The sequence below is a fragment of the Centruroides sculpturatus genome, unplaced genomic scaffold (assembly GCF_000671375.1).
Source record: "Centruroides sculpturatus isolate CEXI.00-Female unplaced genomic scaffold, Cexi_2.0 scaffold91, whole genome shotgun sequence".
NCBI lineage: Eukaryota > Metazoa > Arthropoda > Arachnida > Scorpiones > Buthidae > Centruroides > Centruroides sculpturatus.
This window is the reverse complement of record NW_019384299.1, coordinates 1-23,086: the sequence shown is the minus strand read 5'-3', so window position 1 is coordinate 23,086 and position 23,086 is coordinate 1. Positions and strand designations below refer to the sequence as shown.

Sequence of the window (23,086 nt, the reverse complement as noted above, 5' to 3'; positions counted from 1 at the left end):
TAACAATTTTATTGCAGGCCAGATCTCAAAAACAAAGCAAAATTTTAGAAATGTTTACAGAGGATTTTAAGCTTATTTTTGATCCTAAAATATTGTATGGTGCAGAGTTTTATTACATCTTGTTTATTTATAATAGTAAATTTTTATGAGAACAGATAACAATTAAACAAGTAATAATAAGGAAAATAAATCTCTCAAACACTTACAATATATGTAATTAATTGGTTGCCTCTTTAAAAGTTTCATTTTTCATTAACCGATTAATTAAATGTGCATGCCATGAATTGTTTTAAAGCATCCCTCCAAATGATAATTACAAACCTCTATGCTAAATTGGGATTAATTGACCGATTAATATAATAGATACTAACTAGTATCTATTATATTAATCAGCCAAGAACTAACCTTTAAGCTAATCTGGCATTACTATTAGGTTATCAGAATAATTCAGGCTTGTTTACCTATATTAATTGATATACTTTTATGTTTAAATATATATAGTACAGTACAATTAATGTTGACACACTATATGTATGGGTTTTATTTGAATAACAGCTGTGGCTACTATCTAAGTGCATAATATCTCTGCAATTACTATTTCAAGCTTTAAGGATGGGATACAGTTATTATTTGAATAGTATTTAATGTCACATTGAAAACTGAAAGAGAGCGTGATGTAAATTTGTACCATTCTCAGTTTTCTGTGTGGCACCAAATTAATTTGAGATGATAAGTAGTTACTGTTCATTAATAAAATTTACTTACCTTAAATATTTCTCCAATTGCTTTCTGAAATCTTTCAAATTGTTGTGTCAGAAAGTCATCTGCAGAATGATTCAATAGTTTTAAAGTCAAGCTGTTCTCTACTGTTTTATTATTGAAAGTCATAAACTGTACTCGAATCGTAGATGTTACGTCGGGGTGTCTTCCATCATTACCACTTACAGTTAAAGTATAATTATTAGGATTTAATAGTCTTATTGCATGAAGATCACATTTTGTTGGTATTCTAAACACTGAGGAATCTCCTTCTAGTAAATTGCACATGTACTGACCGGTCATGTCGGGATCAAATGGATGAATGTGTGCTATTTTTCCGCCTGGAAATATATTGTTGAATATCCATACCAAAACTGTCAGAGCTCTTGGAGAAGAAGGGCTGTCATTCTTATCCATTACTATGATTGTAATTGTATGACGAGATTTCATTTGTGGAACTCCGCTGTCGTGCACCTCTACGACTAATCGAATTGTAGGAGAAATTTCTCTGTCAATCTGTTGCGTTGTCTTGACTAATCCTGTGTGACGATCAATTTCAAAATATTCTTTGTAATCACCTCCGACAAGAAAGTACATAAAGGGAGCTCCGTTTGGAGGCAGGTCAGGATCGGTTGCACTGAGGACAGTGACGCTCGTGTATGCGGGTTCGTTTTCCATCACGTAACCAAGAACGTCTGGTGGATCAAAGATGGGACCATTATCGTTAACGTCATCTATCAGAATTTTAACTAGAGTAGTACCGGTTTGAGGGGGAGTTCCAGTATCGATTGCTGCAATTGTTAAGTTATAAACTGCTATAGTTTCCCTATCTAACATTGCGGCAGTTTGAATCAGTCCAGACTGAGAATCAACCATAAATGCTTTACCGATATTTCCGTTGATAATTGAGTATGTAAAATGATTGTTGTTTGGATGAACATCTTTATCTGTTGCAGATACCATAATTACAGAAGTACCCAATGGAGAAGCTTCACTTGTGTGGATTTCATAAGCTTGTTTCATAAAGAGTGGAGGATCGTTACCATCTTCTATACTAACGACAACTTGTGCTTCATCAGTATCATTTCCTCTGATACTTCCCATATTTTTTGCCATCACTGTTAATACGACTCTTGCCTGAGATTCTCTGTCAAGTCTGCGTGCAACAGTAATAATACCAGTGTTGGGTTCAATTCGAAATCCTCGATCGTTACTGCTTCCAACAAGTAAATAAAATATTTCACCATCGGGTCCCGTATCTTCGTCTGTCGCCTGAAGCGTTCCAACAGCAGTGTTAATTCCAGCTGATTCACAAACAGTGAATTGGAAAACAGGCTGAATGAAACGTGGATAAAATTCGTTTTTGCTCGTAATGTGAATATTAACTTTCGTAGAGCTAAACTGATTCGATCCCGGATTGCTCGCAATAACTTCCAAAGGATAAAGATTATTTTCTTCGTAATCAAAAGTGATCTTGGAAAGAATAATACCCGAATGAATTCCAACAGAGAACATGTCTTTCGAACTTCCCCCGACAATCGAGTATTGAACGATGGCATTTCGACTAGAATCTATATCCAAAGCAGTCAGATGAGTTATCGATGTACCCGCCGGTTCATTTTCGGCAATATATACATCGTATATCGGAGAAGAAAAGAGAGGCGGATTGTCGTTAATATCCGTCACAATTATAGTTAACATTGCCGTGGCTTGTTTACTCTTAAAACTTCTGTCCGAAGCAGTGAGATTTAAATGATATTCTTTTGTTTTTTCATAATCTAAGGGTTTTATTATAGTTACAGAACCAGAAGTTGGATCGATATGGAAACTCTGATTATCATTCCCTTCTGTTATTGAATATATAACTTCACCATTAAGACCTGAAAAGATAATGTAAAAAGTATTTCAGAAATTGTTTAATATTAATTTCATTATATTCAAAAATATATTTATAATTAAATTAAATATAGTTAGTTCACACGATTCGTTATAGACTTGTACAGTACTAAATGTCATTTTATCTGTGTAACATGGCTTTTAGGAAGGTCACCAATATGCACTTCAAGGAGAGTACCTCAATTCATTTCACTAGCCTTAATCAACAGTGCTTATGCGAAGGCTTCTCGATGTTTTGGAATAACAACTATTCACTGAATTAGCCTTTATAACTACAAGCCAACCAATGCTGTAGGTCATCGAGCTAGATATCAGCTGTAATATTAATAAATTATGAAACAATTTGGTAGAAGGAGGCGTTAGGCGCCATCTATTAATAGTACCAAATTGTTTCATAATTATTTAATATTATAGCTGATATCTAGTCTAATGACATACGGCATTGCTTGGCTTGTGGCTATATATTGTATCGGATTTGTAGTGATGTTATTTGTTGATTTAGCCTTTGTTAGCATTATTGTAAATGGCAAATATAAAGGTCTTCCAAAAATAATTCTACCATTTTATATTATTAATTATTATCTGAAATGTAATGTACATTAAAACATATACAAGTTTCACATTTGGCCATTACACTTTCTCAATGCACACGCCTCGTGTTGCATGGCATACATCTAACTGATATTCAAATTCTTCATATGATCACTAAGGCATTTTCATTGTCACTCCTCCCATAGCAGCCACAGCTTTACAGCTCTTGCGGATTACTTGTGTTGCACGACAATGAGTGATTCCAACTTTGCAAACTGCAGAACACCTTCCTTATTGTGAAGTCATCATTTTTGTTGTAAAGTTGATCAGCACTTCCTAGAAGTAACAAACGACAAGACATTTGAATGCAGATGGAGACAAAACTCAGACGGTTACTCTGTCAACTGGTGTATGCTGCATAATTCTCGGAAATAATTAACATAATTACAGTAATTTAAAATGGTAGCATTCATTTTAGAACACTATGTATATGGTGATGATTCTGCACATAGATGGTGAGAATTTGAAGTGCTTCCAGATACATACTTGCACTGCAATATGCTGTGAATCATCATCCTGTGAGTTGATAAATAACAATGAATATGTACTATTAAAACTGGATTAATTACAACACATAACTATACTAGAAATATCCAGTGCAAACTATACTTATTACAATAATGAAAAATCAAACATTTTCAATGATTTTTAAGTAGTCACGTGATGTTTGAATTTTCATATTGATGTTTGATTGGCTTTACCTCAATATGATGATTTAAAAATTGTCAAAAACATTTGTTTTTCATTATTTTTAGTAAGTATAATTTGTGCTGGATATTTCAGATATAGTTACATGCATTGGAGTTGAAATATAACTATAGATAAATGCTCCAGTTTGCATTTCACCATTATTATATATTATTATTATTATTATGAAATTTAGATTTTTTGCTTAATTTTCTACTTTCAAGCAACATATCTGTTATATTAACTAATAAACTTAAATATATTTAAACTTTTGAACAACATCACACAAAATAATTACCAGAATCGCTATCCGTTGCCATGACGGCGACTATTTCTGAATGTAAAGGTTCGTTTTCAGGAATGATAACTTGATAACTGAGTGCAGTGAACACAGGACTATGCTTATTTTCTCCAGTCACGACCAACTGAACGTTTACTTTTGAAGACTTCGGAGGCACACCTTTATCTACTGCATTGATTTTAAGATTATACCATTGTCCTTTCTGGCCCAATAATGGATTTGCCACAGTTATCCAACCTAAATAAATATAATAAATAATAAACAATTGTTAAATTTTACATATAAATATAAAAGCAAAATAGTATTAAAGAAAGAATAATTATATATTGCTATTATTAGGGTATATCAACAAGAATGTGATGAGAACATCCAACATGGTCCAATTCATTTGCAGAGATTGTTCATTAATGAGTTGATATCACACGATGCTCTCAAAGGTCCGTGTTGCTACTCTTATAACAAGAGTAAGCATCCAGCTTTCATGATACCTCAATGTGTTGTAACAAACTTTTAGAGACATCACAAGATTCTTGATATCTGATCATTTATTTTATTAAACTCTAAATAAATTATTGAATATATGTGCTATACCTGAGTATCAGTTATGTCACACTCGCAGATTAAGCCAATTATGGTGCCAGTTAGGTAAAAGCCATTATATTATATGACTGTCGCAAGAACAAGTAAACAAATACCAAGATTTTTCACGAAAAACACTAAATTTACACTGTGCATATTATATAATTAATCAGTTAAAATTATATAAAACAGAAGAAAAGCCATATTAGGAGTTTTGCATACTTTACTATAGAATAAGATTTTCTAAACAATTGATTATTTAATTATTTTTTTTTACTTAGAAGTGCTTATTTTGTAATAAAGATAATTCTATGTCGACTTATCATCCAAGTGTTAGATAATACACTTCAAAATAATGGCATTTAGTGACAAAAATTCTTATTTGGAACATTTTTCTAGTAATTGAGTTTCTCTCCTGAAAATTCTTGCGTTAAAAGACTTATTTAATTTAGCCAATTTAATGGAATAATAACGTTTATTTTTAATATTCAGGTATTTTTTAAAGCTTCTTTGAAACAGTGTACTGCATATAGTGTGTATATAAAGCTTGTTAGTAGAAATTTATGAGTAAACAAAACTTGTACACTGTATAAAGTCTAAAATTCTGGTGTTGTGAGAAAGTGCAAGATTAAGTAAAACACATTCTTCTTTATTATGAGGCTCTCTCTAGTGACATTCCAGAATCAGGATTGCAGCAATGCTTAGCAAGGCAACTATCTTGGGTACTATCTTAATGCATGTCTACAGTATATAGACATTATTTATTTTTACAAAAAGTTTAGTAAATTTGAAGTGTTACCAAATGGCGTCGTAATGTCGGACACCCTTAAACTGTAACAAGAGTTTCAATTGTTATTGTTAGGCGTTAACAATTAAAGAAATGTTGAAACACCAATTCCAAAATAATTCTATTTGTTACAAAATAATAATTTAAGTTCTAAAGTCTCATTCTCTGTCTTGCATTGGGTGCAAAATTTGTTATCTGTGTCAATAGTATAGATGAAAGTGTTCATATTATACTAAATTTTACTTTATGGATTGTCCATTAATTACATATAGTTTGAGGGAGGGAGTAAAGACATTGTATGCAAGAACTTTTATAATAGTATTATTGGCTTAATACTTAGCCTAATGTTCATGTGAATAAATTGCCAGTTAAAAGCATCCTGCAAACATTATCAATATTAGGGAGTCCATGTAATTAATGGGAAGGGAGTTTGCCAAATATACAATGGGTTGGAAGGGAGTCAAAAGTGGATCAAAATTGCATGCATAATTAATGATCAGCCCCTTGTTCTCATATCAGCATTTTGTTTAAAACTATTTTATAAAAATGATTTTCTTTATGGTTCCTCCTCATATATTTACTGCAAATCAATTGTGAGTAATGACCCTTTGACTGAGAATAGTTGTCAGAACTAAAGATTGAGAACTTAATTAAATCTAAAGATTTGAAATAATAAATTATCTACTCCAAATTAATGAATTTTCAGTTGCTTCAAATATCTTCTATTTATTTTAAATCTTAATTAACTATTAAAGTAATAAAAAGACTAGTTATACAAGTAAAAGTTTGTTCATACCAAAAAAAGTAGTTTTTATATTAAGGTGACTCCACACGTTTGGTATTTGTGATTGCCAAATAAGTGCCGATTCGGCACAATATATCGACAAGGAGTGGGAAACTGCAAATAGCAAATATTAGTAACGAATAAATCATCCGCACCACTTGGCATCGGTCAAGTGTTTTGCTCGGCATTTGGCAAATATCAAATGTGTGGAGTTGCCTTTGGGGATATTTATAGATACCCCAAAATTCTCAAAATTTACATTTTAGACCCCCATAATGACATTTCCTGCATTTTCCTTATGTGAGTATGCTATTTATCATTGCTAATAATGTCAATATTTCAGAAATACCAGATTTTTAGATCTATAATTTAAAAATTCCAATCATCATAATTTGATTGAGTTTGTTAAACTCTTATATTTTTCTCAATCTGATGGGATATTAGTATTTGCTTTTCTAATTTCACCTAAGTTTAATAGACAGAAATAATGCTTTCTTAATATACATTACAGGATCTAATAGTATTTGAAGTTTTACAACTAAACTTGACTCTTAATTCCAAGTTTAATAACAAAGTTTTGCTTGATACTAAATGCAGTTTTCAGAAAACTTTGATGTTTATTATAAAAAATATTCCTTCAATAAATATATCTCACTAAAGTAATATAATAATGCAGAATAATACAGAGCGAGTCAAAAAAAAAGGCATTAGAAATGAAACAGGAAAGAAGTAAGAAAAACAAACTATTGAATCACAGAAGCCGATTTATTTTCTAAAAGAAACATTGATATTTAATATAAAATAATTTCAAAAATGTTTTTCATTGGCTGCGATGGCAGCAAACGTTCCAGAACTAAACATGTTGATGCTTTCTAACTCCATTTTCGCTTCATCCCGTATTTAATACCAAAAGTTTCGAATGTAATAAATTTGCTCGTGATCATTAGCATCCATAAATTTTGCAGCTGTAAATGCCCATTTATTATTTTCTAGTTCATTAGCCAAATACAAAGCAAGTAAAATGAAAATCTTTGAACTTATAACAAAGTAACAGAACAATGACGAAAGAAAGCAATACTGTATTTAAAAAAAACAGTAGCAATAGTGTGCATATAATTTGAATAAGATTAAGATGAAAACTAATTACCGATAGAAGTTCCTAATGACCGAATGGCATGGTATCCTATCTTTGAGAAGAAATGAAAAATAACCTGCAAGAATTTATGAAAGACAAAAATAGGTGGATAATTAGAATCAAAGACTTTCAGAATTGTCTTATAATAATCACGTTTTTATCACTGCAATGTTTGTGTTGATTTTAACAATGTAACGTTTAAATAATTTGAAAAATATTCAAAATATAATTAGTTAAGAATGTCTTCCAATAATCTAATTAGAAGAGAGTTCGATTTTCATTTTAGTCAAAATATTTTGACCATTTACAGCTATTTAGAAAATGTAAAAATGATCTTCATCTATCGTCATCAAAATTGCTCATGTATTTCAAACTGTAATTGCCTTTTGTAAATTGACAATATTAATTTTACTTTAAAATATTTAAAAATCTGACTTTATATATCTAAAATGATCATTAATAACTTGAATATTTAAATTCTTCCATTATAATCAATGCTGTATTTCTAAACACAGCAGAAATATTACGTATTTGTTTTACTTTGACATTTATAATTAATATTAAAAAGGAGAAAAAGAGCAATTATTTGTAAGATAGGAAGATGTTGGTTTGGTTAATTGAGATTTAAAAAGTATACTTTCGATTTATCATTGTATAATCTCATCATATATGAAAATTCCTATGTTTATATGTAAAGTTATAAAGAATGGGGAAACTAGGGATTTATTCCCAGACTTAGAGAAAATTTAGAGGCCTTTAGTGATCCCTATTCCTATAAATTATTAAAATTAATGTTATTTTTACTAACAGAAATCTTTATTAATAAAAAGGCAATTTTAAAGAAGTATTCTATGTATTTTATTTGTTGAAAAATAAGTGGCAAAAGGGGCAGGGCTCTACCCCAGGTCCTATACGAGCTCTCGATGGTCCTGCTTATATGAAGTATTGTATAACAAATTTCTAAACAAGGCATATGATACCCTCCACTATAGCCCTGACTAATATCTAATAATACAGATATAAAATAATTAATCTCGAAATTAGACTGAAAAGTAAATTGTTAATCTTCACTTTATCGATAATTGAATATCGTGTTAATTTACTACTGATGTTAATGTACTAATTAGCTTTCGTTACTTGTAAGAAGCAAGATATTTTTGCACTTGTCAAGTAGCAGAACATTCTACAAATGAAACTTTTTCTTTACATTAATTAAGAAATTTAAAATATAAGTTGAATTCAGAGACAAAAAGTTAAGTCGGAAGCCAAACAGAACAAAAAACGTTTTATTTAATCATTTAAATGCAATGTTTAAACCTTTATTGATGAGAGGTCGACGAGCGTAACCTCCACGGATGGATTAGTTAATTAAAATAATTGAACGTGTCAGCAAAGGTTAGACCTGTCGACCCTCCATCCATCCAGTTTGTCAAGAAAGAAAAGTTTATACTTTATATGAGTGTCAGTTGTATGTTAAGTGCTATAAAGGAGAAGCAATTTAACATATTTTACTGTACTTATACTGACAGTTTTTAAAATAAAAATAAAAATAATAAAATATTTCATTTTAAATTTGATATAATCTAAACTATGTTAAATTACACATATAGAATTTATTAGAAAAAGTAAGATTTGAGAGGCAAAATATCTTTAGTGACATTAACTTGATAGTTTTTGTATGCCGCATCTTTGGAGGAGGAAGGTTGAGATGAATGTAATGGGATGATGGTAGGATAAATGAATTAAAGCGCATTCTCTTAGAAGTGTCGAAATCCAGGTATTCCATAAATAAATTCAATTTTCTTAACAGTAGGGTCGTACATTCTCTATTTCCTGCTCTTATTAAGAGTGCCATGCCGCTACTAATATTTCCTAAAACAGGTTTCCTGTTCTCTTATAAAACTGAGAAAATTGCATATCTGGCAACTAATGTTATAATAACCTTTATCAATGATTATTCTGCCATACACAGTAATATACAGTGCAGGTTTTGCTAATTTGAATTAATTTTGTATGAGGTTATTCAAATTAATAGAGTTAAATATAAGGAAAAGGAATGACAAAACAAATTCGACAGATACATATATTTTAAAAATATTTAAATATACAGGATTCTTAGGAAAATCCACACATCTATAACTTGCCAATTACTTCCCTGACTCTACAACAGGTGGTTTAAAAGTTACAGGGGGCATAGGGTCCAAATTTCATTATAGAAAAGTAGAACTCGTTTCTATTGTCAATTTTGATTTTTTAAAATATTTAGTGTCATATTATTTGATGTTAAGAAATAATTTACCAAGAACAGACATACATTTTCATCACTAATGTGTAGAGCATTAGGAGCAATTTCACAATAATACAAATTATACTTTTGTTACACAATAATTCAATATAATCGACTAAATATAATGAAAATTTTTCCAGATTATTCTAATAAATTCTAAAATAAATCAATAAGCAAATTTGTATCTTTAATAGTAAATTCCTCCAATTAACAATTTGATAATTGGATCTGATAGAAATTAATTTTATTTCTTAATAGAACTTGTTATATACAGGGAGGGAGTGCAAAAGGAGATATACAGTTGTTATTATGGAAAAAAACATACAGGGAGAAAATAGGAAGAAAAAACATTTATTTTTATGCACAAATTAAATCAAAAATAAGGAATACGAACTAATAAAAGATAATAAAAATAATAATAATGAACACCAAATAGATTCTCAATTGTATACCTACTTTTGCACCCTTCTGTATACATATATTTGAAGTTTCAAGTATAATAAGTGTGACTTGTAAAGTTTCAATGTATCAAATGGCAATATATACTGCAAGTTTACCAGAAAGCAATACATTAAGATGTTATAGAGAAGTATTTTTCTTCTCCTAGTCATTGTATGTTTGAAATCAACAATCAGATAGCAGAGAAGACAGAAGCATTAGCCCGATATTATGAAGAATCCAGATTTGAATCCTGGATAAATTTTCAAAATTTTCATAGGTTGTTTGGCATAAGTACTGGCACCCAGTTCCTCGTTGTAAGTCTAGCTGAGCTTGTGACGGTCATAAAAAAAGGGCTACTTAAAGCCTGTAGAGCAAACAAAAGTCGAAAAGAAAAACATATATAGAGTCGTTACTTCAAAAATTTGATTTCCGATTTAACTTTATAATAGTAAAAAATTTTCTAGATATATTTTAGTATAGTATATAGAAAAATGATTACATTAAAAATTTATACTCTTTATGTTGATGCATTATTAAAATAGAGATGTGTTAATATAAACACATTTTTCTAAGCTTTTACATTTTTAAAGGACTATTTTATTGAAAATTGAACAATATTAGTTAAAAATAATGATTTTTTTAACTATTATTATTCAGATGAGTCTTACTGATGAGTGTCTATTGTAGAAATTTTAAATCATAGTTTATTTGCAAAAATTTATTTAGATAAACGTGAAAGGTAAAATTTTTCATTGCGCATCATATGATTCACACCAAAGGAAAAGCAGACGTATGAACTCACTTACCAGCAAGAGGTACTAGAAGATATTGATGTTAATAGCACAAATTTCAATAATTTTTTACCATTTTATGGCTGGTTAGAGAATTGATGGGATTCAAAAACTAGATATAGAGAAGTGTTAAAGAAACATCTAGCAATCGCCAAGAAGCAAATCATTCCACACAATATATTGCATGGAATGTGCAGCATTTAGCTAATATATATTAGCTCTTCAATTGTTTAATGCTGCATTTAAATAATATATATCAGTTCTTGAGATGTTTAATATGATAAATTCTGCACTATTTGAAACAAATGTGACTTCTAGTTAAGTAAACGTAAAAAATAAGACAATTTTTTTAAGATAAACTATACTTTTAGAACAATTTAAATTTCTTGTTTGCTAAGAAAGTTTACTTTCTATTTTTCTAGATTTATTTATTAAAGATGAATCTAGGTGGAAAGCAGCTAAGTAAGTGAGCCAATGTGCATCCAGGTGGCAAGTAGATAAATAAGCAAGCCAAGAGTTTGTTTCATACAAAACAAACTCTTGGCTTGCTTATTTATCTACTTGCCACCTGGATGCACACAAATATTGTGGCATTAAATTTTTTGTTGGTATTTGTCATTATATAAGATAATATATAAATTTCTCTGATGAAAAAAATTAATCAAAAATCATTTTTAAATATAAACTATTCAAATATTTACCTGTTGTTTTATGAATGTTGAAGAAATTTGTTCCATTTCCTCCTGTTATATTGTATTCTATTTCTGCATTGATACCGGTATCCTCATTATCTATTGCTGTAACTTTAAGCACGGATAATCCAATTCCAGAATTTTGTGGTAATGGTGAAAAATAAAAGGGTTTTTCAAATATGGGTGCATTATTGTTAGAATCGACGATATTAATTATAACGTCGACTTCCGAAGACATGGGCGGTTGGCCATGATCTGTAGCCACGACGCGCAAGATGTGCTGGTTTTCTGGAGCAGCATAATGCAAACTATGCTTGTAGTGCAAGGTTTGTTTACTCATTATTTCTCCGCTGGCAGGGTCGATACGAAATAAGTCAGAGGGACGCTTTAAATTGTAACTAATGACTGAATTAGGGCCTTGTTTGTCTTGGTCGACAGCCGTTACTTGTCCTACAAATGATACTGCTCTCTGAAGCTCTGCAATATTGAAACCATAAACACTGTTACTGAATTTTGGCGCGTTGTCATTCACGTCTTGAATTGATATTGTAAGGGGTGTTTCTGCTCTCCATGATCCATCGACTGCGGCAACTTTTAACAAATATTCGTCTTTAACTTCTCTATCTAACCATCCAACAATTGTTACGTTGCCAGAAACGGGATCAATGTGAAATTTTCCACCGGGATTTTCTGTAAAACTGTAAGTAGCATTGGCATTCATGTCGATATCCTTGTCAGAAGATGTAACCTGAATAACAAAAGTACCGAGAGGTGCATTTTCTGTAACATTTACACTGAAAAGTCTAGTAAAGCGAGGAGGATTGTCATTCTTATCCAACACAGTTACAAGAACAGTTGCTGTACCAGTTTTCGGAGGATTGCCTCGATCAGAAGCTTGAACAATTAATTTATATATTTCTATACTTTCTCTATCGAGCACCATATTTGTATATATTTTACCAGTCTTAGCATCCAGAGTGAAAGGATTAGTGGCATCAGTAGACTGAATTAAATAAATTATTTCACTATTCTCTCCTTTATCGGCATCGTGAGCTTCTACACCAATAACAAACTGTGGGGGACTCTGTTCTTCTATTATCGTAGCATTATAGACATCGAAAGCAAATATAGGTGCATTATCATTTGCATCTGTAATATCAATATCTAACCTCACAACACTTGAAAGAGGAGGAGTATCGCTATCTCTAGCTTCTATCCATAATTCATATTTCGGTAAAACTTCATAATCTAATCCCTCAGTAATCCACACCTCGCCAGTATTAGGATTAACCGAGAATACATTTTCGACATTTCCACCTCCGATATGGTAAGTAATTTTACCGTTTTCTCCCATTTTTCTAGATGATGCTTGTACCGTGGTGAGAAGAGCATCCTTTGTTGTTTCTTGGAGAACAAAATTGTGCACACCGGGATGAAAATAAGGAAAAAGATGAAGGGGACGCAAAAAAACTTCCACATTAATACTGGATGAAAGAGGAACATTTCCACTATCAGTAGCATGAATTTCTAAATGATATCCTTCGGATCTGTTAACCATTTTTTGAATTAATTTCAAAACACCCGTATCTTGATTAATTTGAAATTTATCAGCATCGGTTCCGGAGAGATGATACACCAGACGACTGTTCAGACCGACATCATGATCTTCGGCATGAGCACCAAACACAAAGTGACCTATAAGGTAATGATAAGAACATTAACATTACTGTTCTTAAATTTTAACTTTGTATATATTTAAATTTTCTTTTATAAAATTTAAAGAATAATTTAAGGTTATGGATATAATAATTGTTATTTATTCTGAACTATTGTTTACTTATTAAATATACAATAATCCAAAAGTTAATTAACTGTGTTTTAAGTTATTTTATGTGTTCTAAATACATTTATGAATATATATTATAAATTAAATTTGTTAAGGCATGCAACTTATTTATTAGACAAAGTTTCTAACTAATAGAATATTTGAATAAGATAGCAATTTGGACTTTACAATGACTAAATGACTTAGACTATCCTTTATGTGTTTAAGAAAACTACAGAAATTTATATCAGGTATTGCTTGATGCAGACTTTGATCCAGCTTTAATCGATCCATTCAGCATAAATAATTGTGATACTAAGATTGATTGAAAATGCTCTAACATAAAATATTTATACAATAAAGAATTTTGAATTAAATCTAATTTTAATTGGTTTTACACATGAATAATTAATCAAAAAAATTAATTTCTAACTTTATGGTTGGTAAAAAGTGTTATTTCTGCTAGATTTATGAAAAGATCTTCTTACAATTTATTCTCAATGTGCTGAAATCATATAACATACGAATGATTTACTTTTTGATAAAAAATTGCAACAAACTAACAATTATAAATATTACTCGATTAAAATCTTATGAACAACAACTTGTAACTGAATTTTAATTGATTACGCCAAATAATCTTGCCGAAATTATCAAGTAACTTTTTGGTTATGTTAATATTTCCAGCTGTCTCATTATGATGTCATTCAGGAAAGATACAAGTACATTTGTAATCATTTACAATTATTCTTGCTTAATTTTCTATATAAACAGTAAAATTGATTCTTTGAGATGGAAAATAAATGCTGGAGGTTGCAAACACATTCCAATTAACATAATATTAACCAAATTATATCTTGTTTTTATCATTTAGCCTATGGTTTCATTATTTCTCGTTTCATACAAAATTGCAGTTTCTGAGAACCTACTAACGTTAAGCAAGGACTTGCCGTATATACTACATAGCTTTAAACAACTGTCTAATAGAGATTTGAAAGCATTATGTTCACTAGTATGGCATACTAAATTATAAATTTTATATTTCTAGAAAAGAATTTTTCTTGAAACATGAATGGTTTGAAATTACAGGTTCAAATTCTTTTCTAAAGAAACCTACTCGGACATGCAACAATGTTCAGATAAAATTCATTAGACGGATAATATTCTATAGAACCGGAGCAGTTGGAATGTACGAACAGATTATATTATAGAGTATGAAATACAGTCTAAATACATACTTATTGATATAAATTGAACAGATATAGCATTTCTAGATGAGTTATATTATCTGCATTATTATTTTATTTTTAAGTAAATTAATAATAAAAACACTAATTCTCAAAAGTTCAAAATATAAATGGAAAAACATATTAATAATAATAAATTATAGAGAAATTCAAAGAAATGGCCACAATGGAATTTTTATTTTTGTAGGCGTCGTCACTATTTTCAATCAAAATTGAGGCATTGAAAGGAAAATTGTCAAAATAGAAAAATTCTAGTCTTTTAAATAATTATTTTCATTAATTTAGATGGATTAATTTATTATTTACACAAGAAATTTATCAAAAAACTGTTCCATTATTTGTTTCCTTTATATACATTTGCAATAAAAACCAGTTTTAATAAACTTCTGGCTTATAAGATAAGTAATTACTATATTTATTCCATATAAGAGACAAGTTAATTTAAGTTTTAAGAAATAGTTTTTATTTGCTGTCCACTCTATCTATGCTTTCGATTAACAGACCTATCAAACAAAACTTCCGTAGGAGTATACCGTAAATATGTTTATATTTGAATTAACCTATATTTCTTGGAATTCCATCAAATTTAAATTTAAAAAGTAATCTTATAATGTATTATGTTAATAACAGAAATCAATGACACTCCTACATGTAATTGTAATTCCTTCTTTAAATTCTAGTGGGAGTTAGTAAGGACAACTTGTCTTTACATTCTTTTGGTAATATTTCCCAATTATTATCTGGAATGCTTAATTTATTCAAAAAATGGTTTAAATAAGTTATAATTCATAATATATAAGGGTTACTAAGTTAAGGAGCATATAAGGACTTCATCTTTGAATTATAAATTATAGCAAGTGTATTCTAAGGAAATTAATCTGCTTAGGTTAATATTCAATAAATAATAACACAATTATTAAAATATTGTTTTCTTCTGTATTCTTTCTATTTGTTGACAATATCCTTTATTTAATTTTCTAGAAAACTGTATAAAAATTACTGTTTGACAGACAGGATTATTGAATATTCTTATAAAAGTGAACTTGACTCATTGTAAATTAAGTCACAAAAAAGATAAAGTGGGTTACTTTATTGTTTAAAGAAATGAGTTAATGAGAATTGAGTAAATTAAATTTTTTAGAATTAATTGCAGGTGTTTATATATATTAATATCAATAATATATAATATATATAACAGTTTTTAATTCAAAATTTTATTTACCTCCTACGGCCATTTCGGGAATGTAAATTGTATAACTATCTTTGGCAAACTGCGGTTGATTATCATTTTCGTCGCCAACTAGAATTGTAACGACGACACTGGCAGAATTTTCTATCATCATTCCGCTGTCTTGTGCGACGAGTATAACTTGATATTTGTCTCTCTCTTCGTGATCTAATACTACTTTCGTTAAAATTGTTCCGGTAAACGGGTCAACGGCAAATATGTCGTGATGCTCGCCCTTGAGCGAATACCTTTAATTAGAAAAGTTAATAAATATATTTGTTTATTAAGTTATTAATTAGAGATTTATCAGTTATTAGTTTTAAAAATAATTTAATAAATTAAGGTGAAAAAGAGAAAACACCTATGAGAAGATGGATTGAAAATGTAGAGATTGACATGATGAAGAGAAGATTGAGAGATGAAGATTGGTTAAGTAGAAAAAGTGGCTGTTAGAAATCGGGGTATGACTCCGCATCATATAACCCTAAAGAAAGAAGAAACTGTCTTAAAAACACTTTAAAATTGATATAAAATAATGCAATAAGATGCTCCGTATTCAGAGTAAAATATTTATTACACATTTATTACACATAATAAATCATTAAAAATAAACTACTTTTATTGCCAAGCAATATATACTGTATTTTATAGTAGTAAGATAATAAATAAATTATCTGTTTCAAGAATTTAAAAACATGAATAACAAGTTGAAAGTATCCTTGATTAACAACTTTATGAGTTACCATTGTTTAGATGCTATCTAATTGATCTATATATTTAAAATCCAGAAATAAAAATAAAATTTTCAGAATTTATCTAGGAAAAGTTGCATAAAATTAAATTTAAAACTTTTTTAAAAATATAATTTACACTATTTTATAAAATTTGAATCTTATTCTTTGTATTTTCTTTTTTAAAATTAAAAAAAAAAATCAATGGAGGAAAGATCATTTATAAAGAGAAAACTGACAGTCAATAAAGTCAGAACGTCATCTTCTATAAATAATTTATAAAGGACATTACATGAATAAGTATAATAGATCATACATAAATGCTAACATAATGTTTAAATATTATCTATCTATTCTTTGATAATTTATGATATTTATTTGAACACTTGCAGTTTTTCTGTATACAGAATTTTTGACAGTTAAATTATAGATACATACTGAAATTTATGCCTTTGTGTCCTTATCGTATAGGTTTTGTACTTAAATTGTCAACAAGGACTTATAAATGTTATATGTTGACAATTTAAGTACAATTTATTTATAAGTCCTTGTTGACAATTTAAGTACCAAAACTATACAAGCATACTTTTTATATGTTTCCAGCATTAACTTTACACCAAACAAATGTTTTTTGCCCGATTTACAGGACGTAAAAGTGTTTGTATAATCTAACCAAAAATTCCAGCTTTTAGAAGACAGTTAAATTTTTAACAGTCATGGATATTCTAACTTGTTCAAATATAAAGCAACAGAGTATTATCTTATATAGATAGGTATATTACCATCTGAATTACTTCAGTCTATTTGTTATACGTGCTTTACAGTTGAACTAACCAATGCACCTTTAACAGTGGGTGAAGTTTAAAGAATGCTAATGTTTTTGACCCGATTAATGGGCCATTTTATATCATGGATGATTGAAAGTATATTCTGAAAGTAGATTATGCTTTTGACTGTCCAAACTTGAAGACGATCCATTAACTGGATCAAACACGTTAGCATTCTTTAAACTTCATCCACTGTTAAAGGTGCGTCGGTTAGTTCAGCCAAGTAACCAATGGATAGTTCATCCTTGCATGCTTTATATTTTGGTGTGTACACGTTATACAAACTATTATAGATTTATATCAAATAGACTGTTTACTATATATATCACTGATTTTAAAAATAATTATAACTATATAAAACAGAAAAAAATAAATTCCGAGGTAAATTCATGATGATATTTTGATATATTTCACGATAACAAAATATAACTGTTTAAGTTTTACTGATTAATAAATTAATTATTAACATTTAACATCTTTTTTTAATGGAATATATTCAAATAAAATGCCTTCAATTATTAGTACTTTTGTATAAATAATACTGAAACAAATGTATATACTTTAAAAATCTAAAACAAAAATAGTTGAAACAAATATTATTTAAATGTGTAGAGAAATTTGTTTTGTAAGAGAAAAGTTGTAGTATAAAAACATTTTTATACAGATAAGAAACTTTAAAGGTACATTTTACACTTTTTCAGCACACAAATTTTAGTAAAACAAATGTTTTCAGGTTGCTTGATTAGAATATTTTATTCTAAAATTATAATCTCGGTTTAAATTACATTCTGTAACATTTAACCTGAAGAAGGCCTATCGAACAAGCCGAAAATGTTTATTTTATTAAAATTTGGATGACGGAAAAGTGTGAAAAGTGTCTCTAAAGTCTTTTCATACTGAAGAACTTCCTGCATTAACTTGTTATATGGTGAATATCATAAACTGTAGACTGTTTGCTATAACTTTGTGCACACTTCCATAAGAAAGTTTACAAAAGCAGTACTCTTTGCTGACAATTGTTTCTGGGATCAAATTTATAATAATTAACAGATGTTAACATTTCTATTAAGATGCTGTTGTTGCTTACACAATGAGATAGATAATGTGGAAAGATACTGTACATTTTGTAGTATACAATGATGAGATAGCCACTTTGCTTCTTTGTTTGCTTCTTAATAATAATTACAGACAATATTTTTTATTAACAATGAGTATTGTTAATAAAAAAATATTGTCTGTAATTATTATTAAGCATTTACATACAAGATTATTTAATATTAATCTGATATCTTACCTAATCAAGCCATTTCTGCCAGTATCGGCATCAACGGCAGTTATCGTAATTACGGGTGAATTAACTGGAAGGTTTTCCATTGCGGTAACCATGTATTTTTCTTTATCAAACACTGGTTTGTTATCATTTACATCGTTCACAATTACAGTTACCGTACCTGTGCCAGTCTGCCTAGGTGTTCCTGAAAATAAAATTTTTTAAAATTAATTATTTTTTTCAATGGTTTGGCATTTTGTTAAATTATAATTTGATTTATATTTTATTTTATTAACAAAATTTATGAAAATACAGGTTATATATGAGGATGAAGACAGAATAAATTGGACTAGTGACATTGAAGATTGGATGCGTGTCTTATGAGGACTGCAGCAGGGAATTAGTGGAAATTTGTGTCATCAACCTCCCAGGCAGAGATGACTGTTAAGAAAGGATGGAACATTAAACAGAACATCTACCACTTTTTATTAGAAAATACTACGAAAGCTACATTTATAGAGACAAAGTAAACAAATATAAATTGAAACGAGCAGACATTTATACAATTTCTTCAGACGTCAGAGTAATAAAAAAAAAGAGCCGACATTTATTCTACATCATTGTCAATATTTATTATGAAAACTTTCTAGTTGTCTGCGAACAAACGAACTTGGGTATCTGTCAGAAGTCGAACCGTTTTCAATTTATGAAAGACAAACATTACTGTTTCATACAAATATAGTTAGATTATTGGAAGAGTTTTGCAAACTTTGTAGAAACTGGTCAAACTGGTCGTTCGTAACGACTCTGCAGTTATTGGTATGTCAGTGTGAACATAGTTTGAGCTAATTCTATGTAAATGCGAAGGGAACAAAATTTTAATTTCGTGTACTGCACATAATTGAAATGTGTAGGGAATTTTAACTTTAAAATTGTTTTCAAATCCCAAACGTTTAGTAATTTATCATAGTTGATGGATGATTTTTCTGTCAATTTCTGGTTTTACTTTTTCTTATTGATGATGAAATTCATGTCTTCATAAAGAATATATAATTGTTAAATGCATGGAGTTATAAATATTTTATCATCTTTGACCAAAGAGAATAAATTTATTTTTATATTATTGATTTATTTAAATAATGAAAAATAAATGTTGACATTGTTATCTAAAACAATTAATTATATGTTTACAAGTTCATAAATATTTCTTTACTGCTACCAGCACTGACATCAACAACCAGATGCTTTAATTTGGTATGCTCTTGTGGCAGCAAATGGTTGTATGCGCATCGTCAATTTTATTTTAATAAATTTGTTATTAGCGACTGTTTTCTAATATAATTGGAAGGAGAATGAAATTCCTTTTAAAAATGTCAATTGTGTGATTATTTTTTGTATAACAATATATAAATGCCAAGAGAAGTGAATATGCCAAACAGATAGCTGGATTCTTTATTGGACTATGAGGCTAAATTTTTACTAAGTAATTTGGCAGAAGTCTGCCATCTCTTGTAAAATATAATGATTATAAATAAATTAATTAATTTAATTTTAATATTCCAAAAGTGAATATAACTCAGACAAATCACCATGTCCTATTGTTTCCTAGAAGCCACAAATATATATAAATAAAATCAATAATAAAGTAGCTCAATCTGATGAGAAGTAATATTTTGGGAATCTAAAATACAGAGGGTTAGATAAAGATTAAATTAAAAATTTCAATGGTTTAGCATTTTAATAAATTATAATTTGATGATAGACCCTTGTTATCTGGACCTAATAATATGCAAATACAGTGTGCATAGTAAAGTTCTTATACATGCATTTAAAAGTTAGCACTCTTATCTTGAAAATGATTCATGATACAGAAAACAAATCAATTAGAGTCATAGAGTCTGACCAATTTAATTAATACAAAAGGACATCCGGCATTCATGAACTGCTAATGTATGTTAGGCACAGACAATAAAATTTGTATTTTTCACGTGCTCATTTGTGTTTTCTCATTCATTTCTCATGTTTATTTATAACACATGTATTCTCATTTTCCTATGACTTTGTGTTGTATTCATTACTGTATATTGACTGATGGCACTGAGAATGAGACTATAGAAAGATTGGGTTTCACAACTGAATGGTTTAGTGGTAAAAATGGAACACCACTAAACCACTCAATATATAATTGCTTATCGTACATTGTGTCACTTACACATCACTGTATAAGAATTTCACTGTGCACCCAATATAATATTTACCAACAATAAGTAAGCATAACTACTTAAGAGTGAGAGAGATTTATAAATTGTTATTTTTATGTAAACTTCATTAACTAGAAATATACATCATTTCAAATCCTTAATATTTCTATAAAGTATCTTTGTATAATTTATCACTTATTGGACAATTGAAACAATTACATTCAGTTCCAAGTAGTTTTAAATCTTTCAGCTCATAGTCAGAGGGCTGAAAAGCTTGAAGGACTTATTACTTGTTAATAAAAAAAACACATAATAAATGAAATAAATTAGTTTCATTTAAGAAAATAAAATGATACTATATAAATTACCTGAATCAACGGCCAATATTGTCAAAACATATTCTGCCTGTACTTCTCTATCTAATGATTTCTGCACAGTTATTTCTCCGCTTGTCGAGTTGATTTGAAAAAGACTTTTATCACCATCTTTAATTAAGTAATGCAGCCTGTTATTTGGCAATAAATCAGCATCGTAAGCACTTAAAGTCACTAGATAAGTAGGAAGCGATTGAGCATTCTCTAAAATATGAATTTCATAAGGAGAATCTAAGAACGTTGGCGGATTGTCATTAATATCCGTAACAACAATTGTGACGGTGGCAGTGTCGTAATGTACGTCGTTACCGTTATCTTCTGCTTGCACTATTAATAAGTAATGATTCTTCCTCTCGTAATCTAAGTTTTTGCTTACGTGTATGATTCCCGTATCTTCACTAAGCTGGAAATCATGATTGGTGTCACCGGCTACGATGGAATAACGAACTTGTCCGTTTAATCCATCATCCCTGTCTGATGCAGATATCTGTAAAACACTGAGGCCGATGCTGGCATTCTCCGAAACAGAGGTGCTGTACTGTTTTGGATCAAATACCGGGCTGTTGTCATTTTCGTCTAGGATGTCGATGACTATGTTTATGGAAGCAAATCTTGGAGGATGACCTCTATCTTTAGCAATGACGGTCACTTCATATTGAGATTTTATTTCTCTGTCTAAGGAACTGTTTACTCTCAACAGCCCATCTACGGGACTCAGAGTGAATTTTCTATCGGAGTGAGGAGCTAGACTGTACTCTATGTAACTGTTTCTACCTTCATCTCGATCAATGGCCTTGACCGCCATAATTACAGTGTTTATAGGAACATTTTCCAATATCGAAGTTTTGTTTGGAGTGACAAATTCGGGAGACATGTTATTTACGTCTTTTAAGATGATTGTCACTTGAACCGTGCTGGATAACCGTCTTTCTTCGGGCAACGCCCGATCAGTGGCACTAAGAATAAGACTGTAGAAAGATTGGGTTTCACGATCGAGCGGTTTAGTGGTAAAAATAGTTCCGTTAGATGTAACCGCAAACTGCTGCTGATTGTCTCCTTCCAAGATATTGAAGAAAATATTTCCATTTTCACCTTAATAAAAAATAGTAGTTTAAGTTACAAATATAAATAATTGAATTGTTTCGAAACATATGAGAAAAAATAGAAATTAAATTACTCAATAAATAAATAGTAAATGCAATTATTAATTTACAAAGAATAAGTCTTTAATTTTTGAATGTATCCAATAATCTATGAGTTATATCAATAACATTTTGATGGTGAAACTTGAGATTACATAATATGGCATATTATACTTTCCTTTTATAATAAAATAATTACAGTGGTACCTCAGGATACGAAATTAATCCATTCCGAAACAGATCGTATCATGAAAATGTCGTAAGGTGAATCCTTTTTCCCCATACAATTACATGTAAAACCAAATAATTCGTTCCAACACGAAAAACACACTCAAATTAAAGCTAAGTAGTACATTGAAAAAAAAAAAAAACTATAGTAAGGAAATCACTGAAAAATGCATTTTATAGTTGAAATGTATAAATAACCATAATAGAATAATAATTGATAAAAAAATGTAGTTTTATTTGCACTTTACCTTTGAGGATAGATGGTGGAGGTGTAAACTGGTGG

At 29.5% G+C, this 23,086-nt stretch overlaps 1 protein-coding gene across 1 annotated transcript in view; it reads right to left on the bottom strand.

Annotated features, from left to right (window-relative positions):
* The window catches only part of LOC111630627 (cadherin-related tumor suppressor-like), a gene marked incomplete at its 5' end in the record, with an annotated part of 41,011 nt that extends 18,491 nt beyond the window's left edge, over positions 1–22,520 (bottom strand). The window contains 6 exons of the mRNA XM_023374794.1: positions 766–2,639; positions 4,232–4,471; positions 11,740–13,425; positions 16,025–16,278; positions 18,883–19,063; positions 21,428–22,520. Of these exons, the coding sequence (XP_023230562.1) occupies positions 766–2,639; positions 4,232–4,471; positions 11,740–13,425; positions 16,025–16,278; positions 18,883–19,063; positions 21,428–22,520 (5,328 nt within the window). The remainder of the gene's footprint in view (positions 1–765; positions 2,640–4,231; positions 4,472–11,739; positions 13,426–16,024; positions 16,279–18,882; positions 19,064–21,427) is intronic.
* Positions 22,521–23,086: the final 566 nt, after the last annotated feature.